The sequence below is a fragment of the Limulus polyphemus genome, unplaced genomic scaffold (genome assembly GCF_000517525.1).
Source record: "Limulus polyphemus unplaced genomic scaffold, Limulus_polyphemus-2.1.2 Scaffold3618, whole genome shotgun sequence".
Taxonomy (NCBI): domain Eukaryota; kingdom Metazoa; phylum Arthropoda; class Merostomata; order Xiphosura; family Limulidae; genus Limulus; species Limulus polyphemus.
In genome coordinates, this window is record NW_013669228.1 from 102,139 (window position 1) to 113,448 (window position 11,310).

The 11,310-nt window shown below is 32.2% G+C and overlaps 1 protein-coding gene across 2 annotated transcripts in view; it reads right to left on the bottom strand.

Moving 5' to 3' along the window:
* Nucleotides 1–11,310, bottom strand: part of LOC106469697 (EH domain-binding protein 1-like) — an 86,559-nt gene that overhangs the window by 64,389 nt on the left and 10,860 nt on the right. For both annotated transcript variants that reach the window (XM_013930208.2, XM_022398275.1), the window contains 5 exons: nt 8,938–9,155; nt 7,560–7,617; nt 3,986–4,135; nt 2,620–2,801; nt 528–718 (listed from right to left, as the gene is read on the bottom strand). In XM_013930208.2, coding sequence (XP_013785662.1) covers nt 528–718; nt 2,620–2,801; nt 3,986–4,135; nt 7,560–7,617; nt 8,938–9,041 — 685 coding nt within the window. In that variant the 5' untranslated portion in view covers nt 9,042–9,155. The remainder of the gene's footprint in view (nt 1–527; nt 719–2,619; nt 2,802–3,985; nt 4,136–7,559; nt 7,618–8,937; nt 9,156–11,310) is intronic.

Sequence of the window (11,310 nt, forward strand, 5' to 3'; positions counted from 1 at the left end):
ACACAAATATCACATTTTTACACATTCATGAAATGAATGTGCATTTATATATGTCTATTTCACAAGCAAATACTAAACTTCTATGTGTCCATTTAGCATAAAAATTATGTTTTTATATGTCCTTGGTACACCACACAAGTAAATGCCAAATTTTAAAAGTCCACTTGACAAATACTACATTTCTACAGTCTCATTTAACAAACAAGTGCCACATTTGCAGACGTACACTTAACAAGCAAATGCTGCAACTATTAGACATTCACTAAACAAACACTAAACTTAAGACTAGTTCAATATGATACACACAAACATTTGTGTATACATGTGTAAACTTCAAACTAGTTCACGTTAATATGCACAAACACTTATATACATACACGTACATATCTTACAAATGTATACTTTGGGTTAGTTCAACATAATACATATATAAACATTTAAACATACATATCTTATGCATGTTAACTTTGTACCAGTTCAACATGATATACACAATACACATTTAAATATAAATACAGGTATCTTACTTGTATTATTTTCTTCAGATGAGTCATGACCTGACACCAAGAGCCCAAACTGGGAGGCCAGCTCCGAGATTGTGGTAGCTGTGTCTTCTCGACTCAGTTCGGATTCATCTTCAAAGTCATCCAAGTTTCCAACGTCATGATCAGGTGGCTGCATGCTCATGAGGCTGGCGATGCTCTGCAAATCTTCATCTCTGCATCATGAAATAACTCGTGTAAGAAAATTAAGTAATATAAATTCTATCAGTACAATAAACAAAAAAGAAGCTACCAGATTACTTCACAAAACATATACTTTCTCACAGAAACAAAACATTATAAACATGAACATTACTGTTCACCAAATGTACAGTACTGACAGTCTAGAAAATCTAAAAACTTTACTGTTCACTTAGATTAAAACAGCAACAACTACAGAATCTAAGGACTGTACTGTTCACTAAGATTAAAACACCAACAGACTACAGAATCTAAGGACTGTACTGTTCACTAAGATTAAGACACCAACAGACTACAGAATCTAAGGACTTTACTCTTCATTAAGATTAAAACACCAACAGACTACAGAATCTAAGGACTTTACTCTTCATTAAGATTAAAACACCAACAGACTACAGAATCTAAGGACTGTACCGTTCACTAAGATTAAAACACCAACAGACTACATATTTCAACACAACATAGTAATTATTAGTAAACAGTTTAGGTACATTAGTTAAGCTGATTTCAACACAACATAGAAATTATTAGTAAACAGTTTAGTTACATTACTTAAGCTGATTTCAACACAACATAGTAATTATTAGTCAACAGTTTATTTACATTACTTAAGCTGATTTCAACACAACATAGTAATTATTAGTCAACAGTTTATTTACATTACTTAAGCTGATTTCAACACAACATAGTAATTATTAGTCAACAGTTTAGTTACATTAGTTGAGCTGATTTCAACACAACTTTCAGAGTTTCAATTGGATACCAGAAAGCATGGAAACAATAGTAACTGGCACAGTATGTGATGAACACAAAAACGAAAGAAAGGAACATGCCATATTTGTCATCTTTGTGATCCATTACCCTCATGCACTGTACCTACGATAGATATTAACTACATTAGAAAGTGTAAAAGTAGTCAGTTGTCAAATCAGTAATAAAAAAAAAAGGTGCTGCCATATCTAGGCCGAGTTTTTTGCGGCACCGGGTCTTAAAAATGTAGCAAGCTGTGTACCTTATTCTAACTTTTGTTTTTGTATATTACATTAAATCAAAGTTTGGCTGCAGTAATTACACATATAGTTAAGAAGCTCTTACTTGGAATGATAGTAAAATTCAAAAATTTCTGAAGACATTTAATGAATATGTATGTTCACTTATGTTAATGTTTTACATTAAAAAGAGAGACAAAAGTCATGCCTCCTTTAGATTTAATCTCTTAGTTATTGAAATTCTTTGAGAGTTGTGAAAACAACTTATTAATTTTATACATCCTCTGAAATAACTATCACTTTAAAATGTTTGTTTGTAATTAAGCACAAAGCTACACAATGGGCTACCTGTGCTCTGCCCACCACGGGTATCGAAACCCGGATTCTAGTATTGTAAGTCTGCAGACATACTGCTATGCCACTGGGGGACCACTTTAAAATGAAACAACATAGAAGTTTCTTTGGCTGAGCCTTTGTTTTCATGTGTAATTTCTTTGGCTGAGCCTTTGTTTTCATGTGTAATTTCTTTGGCTGAGCCTTTGTTTTCATGTGTAATTTCTTTGGCTGAGCCTTTGTTTTCATGTGTAATTTCTTTGGCTGAGCCTTTGTTTTCATGTGTAATTTGCAACTTCTCATTCAGTATGAAGATGCTACATTTCCTTAAAATCAGTAGTTTTGTACTTTAGCAAATGTTTACTTCTCAGCTGCTCTTAAATGAATAAATAAATGTAAATAAATGTCATGGCTAGAGTGTTGTTTGTCATAATAAACAAAAACAAAAGTTTTTCCAAGTTTAATTGACTTTTTAACCCATATCTGCTGACAAACTGTAACGTTTTGAGAAAACAAAATTGCGAGGAAGAAAAAAAATTAACATCTGTACTTACGTTGCCTTTCCTTCTTTCAGGAAAACACATGACAGGGTTAATATTAGATGAGCTCCAGTTACTTTCTTGGAAAGAGGTTTAAACTTCAGCTTCACTTCAGACTGAGTAGACTCTATGCTTGTGTAATACCTGAGATTGATGTTTGCTGAAGCAACTAGACGTCGCTTTCCAGTTTTAGAAATCTAAAATTATGTTTACATAAATAAATTAGAAAACTCAAATGAACATTATCAGTAAGTTCTTGTATTTCAGTATTAATAACTAATATTTAGTTATCTGCTGTTTATCTTGTGATATGACAGTATTAATTACTAATGTTAGGTTAAATTTGTTGTTTATCTTGTGATATGACAGTATTAATTACTAATATTTAGTTATCTGCTGTTTATCTTGTGATATGACAATATTAATTACTAATGTTAGGTTAAATTTGCTGTTTATCTTGTGATATGACATATTAATTACTAATGTTAGGTTAAATTTGCTGTTTGTCTTGTGATATTTCAGTATTAATTACTAATATTTAGTTATCTGCTGTTTATCTTGTGATATGACAGTATTAATTACTAATGTTAGGTTAAATTTGCTGTTTCTCTCATGGTATGACAGTGTTAATTACTAATATTTAGTTATCTGCTGTTTCTCTTGTGGTATGGTAGTATTAATTACTAATTTTTGGTGATACTTGAAACCAGATACTACAAGTTTCTGTTCCACATTATGTACAAATTAGTTAATACGTACAAGACTTATGTAAACTTCTATCATAATGCTGAGAAGTATCAGCTGAAGATATATAAAGAGAGCGACTGTTAACCTATGCATGTTCAATACCTTAAACCTAGTTGTATATATACAACAGGAGACGTGTAATAATACAAGGTTATTGTGCAGCAAGAAAAAGGATTTTAGTATACAACAGTTATACGAAGTTATACTACCAAATAGTGTTTTTACATAACAATAATCATAACCAAAGTTAATTAAACATGGAAGTCCAACTTATCCCCCCCTCAATGAATCTTCATGTAAAGTAAAAAAAGTTTTGTTTATAATACAGTTAATAGATTTATAATGCTGTTGAGAGCTTCACGAAAAAGAGTCTAGAATTCAAACATTGTTTTCTTAGTTTAACAGTCAAAAATGGCTAAATGATTGGTTCCTCCTAGTGGTGGTGTTTAGAAATACATCTGATGTGTGAGATACATATTATTAAGTAGTTACAAAAAAAAAGACAAGACAGCTGAACATATAACCGAAAATAATGACGCCTAATGTTCAAATATAAGCAAAAATATCATAGTTAGTAGATTTCTAACTCATACGAAGAATAGAAACTGGCAGCACATTAACATCTGTTACTTACATCTTCAACAACAAATGTCCACTCTTTGTCTTCAAATTCATTACTTCTCTGGTCTTTGAACAATGTGGCCTTAATTTCTATGTTTTCCGGAACAGGCCAAACTACAAGGCCTCGATAAGGATTTCGAATAGTAGGCTCCCACGAATGAGACTAAAATAAGAGATATTTTTTTAGTATACTTCGCCTAAATAAACTGAATAATTTAATGAAATCCTAACAAGTTTTAAGAAAAATAAACATTAATACTTATATTTTTTTATTGTTTTAAAGAACTAATTCAGATTAATATGACATCTTATAGTATACAAATAATAAAAGAACTGCATAGGCAAGAAAAGTAAATATTTACAATAAAAACAATCAAAGTGAAACACTATCAAAATTATAATATGTTTACTGATGATTCTGGAAACAACAGTTTGGGCACTAGCACTTCGTTGGGTTTGTAGCAAGAACAAAGTGAGTTTTAGAAGAGATAGGGTATAATACCCAATTAAAATGACATATTAAAAAAAAAAAGCATGTCTCAAGAACATATTCTTAAGCTAAAATACGAGAAAAGAAAAGTATGAGAAGTAATACAGAATATTAATCAGTCGAGTAACATTTGATGAGGTAAAAAAGAGAGTAAATTACAGTAATGAAATATTAAACTAAATAAATAAATAAACTAGGTAAATAGATAAGTAGAGCATGAATAGAAGCAACAAAATGGTTAGATATACAAACAATGAGAAAATGAATGTGTGAATTGTATAACATTGTCCAGTGATTTACAACAATGAGAAAATGAATGTGTGAATTGTATAACATTGTCCAGTGATATACAAACAATGAGAAAATGAATGTGTGAATTGTATAACATTGTCCAGTGATTTACAACAATGAGAAAATGAATGTGTGAATTGTATAACATTGTCCAGTGATATACAACAATGAGAAAATGAATGTGTGCATTGTATAACATTGTCCAGTGAAATACAACAATGAGAAAATGAATGTATGAATTGTATAACATTGTCCAGTGATATACAACAATGAGAAAATGAATGTGTGAATTGTATAACACTTTCCAGTGATATACAACAATGAGAAAATGAATGTGTGAATTGTATAACATTGTCCAGTGAGAAACAAAAATGAGAAAATGAATGTGTGCATTGTATAACATTGTCCAGTGAGATACAACAATGAGAAAATGAATGTGTGAATTGTATAACATTGTCCAGTGATATACAAACAATGAGAATATGAATGTGTGAATTGTATAACATTGTCCAGTGAAATATAACAATAAGAAAATGAATGTGTGCATTGTATAACATTGTCCAGTGATATACAACAATGAGAAAATGAATGTGTGAATTGTATAACATTTTCCAGTGATATACAACAATGAGAAAATGAATGTGTGAATTGTATAACATTATCCAGTGAGATGCAACAATGAAAGATATTTACAGATTGTAAATAACATGCTACACATGGGTCCAACAGTTTACCGCTAAGAAAAACTGTTCTCAGGAACACCCGTCCTAAAAAATAATGTTACAAAATCCACTGGTAAACATTTCAGTATCTCTTCACACTGCATCTCTGACTTCTCTGTACTTGAACTTCAATTTGCTCCCTCTACTGTGACACAAAAAGAACATCTGCAAAAATTCTAGGTTTTTTTAATTTGGCATAAATGAAGAATTATCATTCCTTTAACTTATCCCCCTTCTTATTTTCTCATAATGATTTTTGCTTTGTTTAAGATTTTTGATCAAAGTATGTGAGTTTGTTATATCAAACATTTTCTTACCCAAATTTGTTACCTTTACATTAATTTATTTTTGTTTAATAAATCACTTCTCTTGTATTACCTTTCTTTGTTGTATTTTAGCTTAAGAATATGTTCTTGAGTCACTAAAATCGTGTGTTGTTTTTTCCCGTCATTTTAACTAGTTGTTATAGCCTATCTCTTCTAAAAGCTGTTTTCCTCCCTGCAAACTTAATGAAGGGCCATTGCCCAAAACTGTGTTTTCACATTCATGAATAAACTTATTTTAATTGTGAAGCATTTCCTCTCAGTTGGTTTCACTTTATACTGTAACGCCTAAAGCATTATTTCACAGTCAACACGGGGACACTAATTTTTTTAGACTAATATCCACTCTATCAGTTGGTTTCACTTTATACTGTAACACCTAAAGCATTATTTCACAGTCAACACGGGAACACTAATTTTTTTTAGACTAATATCCACTCTATACAACAATGATTGAAAAGTTACTAATGTAAATCAGTATGACTATTATGGGATTGCTTTTTAAACCAATTTTCTCATAATGTAGAACCTTGAGTAATATTCATAAACAGTGTGCTATCTGTGCATAACTATCCATAACTTTGAACTGATGGACCAGAGGGAAGGCAGTTATCAACTCTTAGGCTATTTTTATCTGACCAAATAGTATTACTCAACCATCACTCTTATAGTGCATCCATGGTCCCAAAATGTAGGATGTGTTTTTGCAGTAATGGGACAGAAACCATGAATCCTCAGGTTCACAATTCTGGCATGCTAATCATCAAGTCCATTCAGTCCCAGTGTATTGAAAATGTAACAATCAATTCCAAAACATGCCCAAATACAAAAAAAAAATGTTGTCAGCTCAGAGGGATTAAAGTTACAGGAGTAAGCCTACTGAACTGAGTAAACAATTAAGAACTCATTCAATGACCCTCATTTTCCAGTACTTGGTGCTTACCTATGTAAGAAGCATAAACCCTCAAAAATGCTTAAAACTGCAAGGAATCATTTCAAAACATATCCCATAATGCCTCAAATGAACAATACCTTTCTCAGCTTTGCGCAAGTGGCTTTAACTGGGGGATCATGTCAGTTCAGTGGGGGGTTAAAAAGTAGGATCATTTCAGGTCAGAAGTGCTTGAGGGATTATACAAACATCACAGATAAACTTTATACAAATGTTGGTAAAATTCTATTGAAAATCCTAAACAATTGATAACAGAATATACATAATTTCAGTAATTAGGATAAAAAAAAATACAGGGGATCCCAGAAGTCTGGATCCATAGGGAAAAATACACAAATATTCTTCATCTATTTATTGTTCAAATTGCATGCCATTAACAGCCATACATATATCAATTCTTGGTATACTGTGACATCAGGATATTTTCTTTCCTGAAATATGTACAACCGACATTAGAAATGTGTTTCTTTAACTGTAAGAATTTAACGTCTACTTTCCATATGGGTTCCAGACTTCTGGGACACCCTGTATAATACAATAATTTGGGAAGCCTTAATCAATATCATTTGAAAAAAAAAATTGCATCTTCAGTAAACATCATGCAATTTTATACTAAAATCTACATCATCTTCCACATAAGAAGACTATCAAATAACTATTTTAGAACAAAACCAGCAAATCTTCCTTAATCTAGAAAAAACAAATACTGATAAATTGTAATATTCTGATCTTTAAAGTTCTGTCTTGGAACTTTCAGAACATCTTACTTGGACTAACTTGTACACTAATATCACGATTCATTATATTACCTTTGTTGAGTATCTCCTGTTTCTTCTGGTCCAAACAACACAAAGTTTGTTGGGTTGCCTAGAATTAAGACAGAATTTGACACAATTTAGACAATACAGTGTTTAGTTTCTTAGAAATAACACATAACAGTGTTTCACATAACTTACAGAATACAAAATTTATAGGGTTGCATACAAATAACACACGACAATGCTTCACATAATTCAAATAATACAAAGTTTGTTAGGTTACCTAGAAATAACACACAACAACGTTTCACATAATTTACACAATACAAAATTTATAGGGTTGCATACAAATAACACACAACAATGCTTCACATAATTCAAATAATACAAAGTTTGTTAGGTTACCTAGAAATAACACACAACAATGCTTAACACAATTTAACCAACATAAAATTTGAATAACGCCAAGTTTGGTTGCCTAGAAAAAACAAATAACAACGTTTGGCACAACTTAAACAATAAAAGATTTGCTGGGTTACCTATAAATAAGACACGCCAATTCAAATTGACACAATTCAAACAAAATAAAATTTGTTAGGTTGCTAAGAAATAACATAAAACTATGTTTGACACAAATTAGATAATACAAAGTTTGTTCGATTGCCTAGATATAACACAACATTTCACACAGTTTTGTAAGCAACAAACTAACAAAACAAGCTTTCTGACAGATGTTTGTAAATATCAGGCACGTTTAAATTTTCTTTTAAACAGAAGCACCACAAATGAGTAAACGTTTTAAATTTGTTAAAGACGAACAGTACAAATGTTAAACTTCCATTCCCTGTAATAATTTATATTACCAGAACTATGATAAATAATTCATGATAAAAATTGAAGTAATGAAACCACACATTAACATTTTATTTTCCTCCTCAATTCACATGTCGGTTATATGAAATAAACTTTTCTCGTGTATGGTTGGTTCATATCTCGTTTTTTTCTCTCTTTAATTTGTGTTGTTCTTTGCAGAAATGGTACCATTTTTAGATAGAAAATTTATATACGGGTATCATAATGGTACTTTTTCAATTTATCGTACTATATACTAAATATTTAAAACATTACAATTAGCTTTCAGAACTTTAATAATTTATTACGTTCGTGATTTGTTGTTATTGTTGACGTTTTAACTTTACAATTTTATGTATTACACACCATTCTTTTTCTACGATTATTGTTTAGAAAATAGTTTAAGAAGAGGTTGGCCACTCTGAATGGTTTATAATGAATTTCAACATCTTGTCTAAAGCTTGTACGAGATAAAACGTTTACATTTACAATAGCAGTTATATTCTGGTTACACAGCTGCTGCCATCTGGTGTCGAAAGTGTTAGTTTGTTGTTTTTGCTGATAAATTCTACTTTACCATTTCTTTGTCCCTTCCACCATCAGTTCCTGATAGGACGCAGTAAACTGAAAGCGAGCAGCTCGCTTATTCACTCTCTGTAGTCTCTTCCACACGGAACTCATAACTGTAACGTGATAGACACGAGCAGGTGAAGTTACGTCCGCTGTCGATAGATGGAGAAGTAATAAACCTCAGTCATAACGCTTGATAGAGGGCGTTCACCTTTGGACTTTAGCCTGCATAATGTAACAGAAAAGGCATTTTAAATTTTTAAAAATACATACCACATAAGTTAAATAAATATTCGATATCCCGCGTTTCTAACCCTTTAATTTGGGTGTTCAGTCTTAGGAAATGTTTTTATTTTTTAAACTTTATAATTACTGCGCAGGTAATAACTCGCAAATAAACTGTCGGCTTCGTATCTAAGACGTCCGTTTCAAAAGTAGCGTCAACACTTTCAAAAGAGACGTACAAACATTCGACTACACCTATTCAAGGTCTTAACTACTAAGCTGTTCTTAACCCCATCATAATATCCATATGAATGAACACCAGATGGAGCTATTTATTTTTTAATCTGGTGTAAGTACCGTATTTGGTACAGGGAATTTTTCTTCTTGTTGTTTTGTCCTAGCACCGTGGAATGTGCCGGTTAGATTTAAAATAAAGGCCCCTTTACACAGACCTAGCACCGTAGAATGTGCCGGTCAGATTTAAAATAAAGGACCTTTACACAGACCTAGCACCGTGGAATGTGCCAGTCAGATTTAAAATACAGGCCTTTTACACAATACCACCACCGGACGGTATTTTGTATTCTTTATACACAACTTTATACACACACGTGTAGTAAAAACATTCATTAGGCCGATACTTCAAGAAATAAAAACAAAGCACCTGCAGTATTTAGCGGTAGACATAGCGTCAAATAAATATTTTCTGCAATTTTAACATGTTTATGTAACGTTTTGAACACCACGCCATAATTTAACTAAAAAATGATAAATTCGTTAAACAGACATCATTTAACTTTTGGAGCACTGAAAATATTGTCTATGTAGAGACTCCTGTTTAGTAGCTGTAGTTGTGTAACGGGGAGAGGTTCATTGTTAAGCTATGGTGTTGTGTAACGAGATGTTCATTGTTATTTGTTGGTGTTATGCAATGAGGGGTTCTTTGTTGCTGTGCAAAAGAGAGAAGTTCGTTATGTTTGGTGTTGTGTTACGAGAATAAGTTCATTGTTATGTTTTGATGTTATGCAACAGGAAAAATCATTGTTATTCTTTGGTGTTGTGTAACGGAAGTTCATTGTTATGTTTTAGTGTTGTGTAACGGAAGTTCATTGCTATGTTTGGTGTTGTGTAACGAGAATAAGTTCATTGTTATGTTTGGCGTTGTGTAACGGAAGTTCATTGTTATATTTTAGTGTTGTGTAACGGAAGTTCATTGCCATGTTTGGTGTTGTGTAACGAGAATAAGTTCATTGTTATGTTTGGTGTTGTGTAACGGGAAAAGTTCATTGTTATGTTTGGTGTTGTGTAACGAGAATAAGTTCATTGTTATGTTTTGATATTATGCAACGGGAAAAAAGCATTGTTATTCTTTTGGTTGGTGTACCGGGAAGAAGCTCATTGTTAGCATTGCACAATTTAACAATGAAGGAACGTCATGCTTCTCCTCATGTCGATAAGCAAGAACGCTAATTACAATAATAAATAATCCAGAGCAGGGAATACCACATTCGTCGAGGATAAAAACAACAACAACACACAATAATGGTGCTTTATAATCCGGATGAAAAGCCACTTCTGACATTAAGTGTTCTAATATAACAAAACACTTTCTCTAGAAGGTTCAAAGAATTATTTGTACATTTCACTGAGAGAGAAATATTATCAGGAAAGTTCTTTTTTAACGGATTGTCTTTTCTGCTTAGAAACAGTCTGCAGAAAAAACTTCAAAATCCCGACGTAATAATGAAATGGAGACGCGACTTTTTCTGCTCGACTACATACTTACTGACTGAGTATATATTTGTACACATTCTATAAACATAAGCACAGTAAAAAGTATTTTCTCGTTTTCCCACGAATATATGAATCTTTAGTTTTGTAAATTCAGTTTTCAACTAAGCTTCTATCTAGAATCGGAAGGTACTGGGGAGGGGGAGCACTAGAAGTTAGAGTGCCGAGCTACGTTAGCTAGAATCGGAAGATACTGGGGGAGGGGGCAGTAGAAGTTAAACTGTCGGGCTACGTTAGCTAGAATTGTAAGGTACTGTGGGGAGGGGAGAGAGAGCACTAGAAGTTAGAGTGCCGGACTATGTAAGCTAGAATCGGAAGGTACTGGTGGGGAGGGGAGAGCACTAGAAGTTAGAATGTCGGGTTA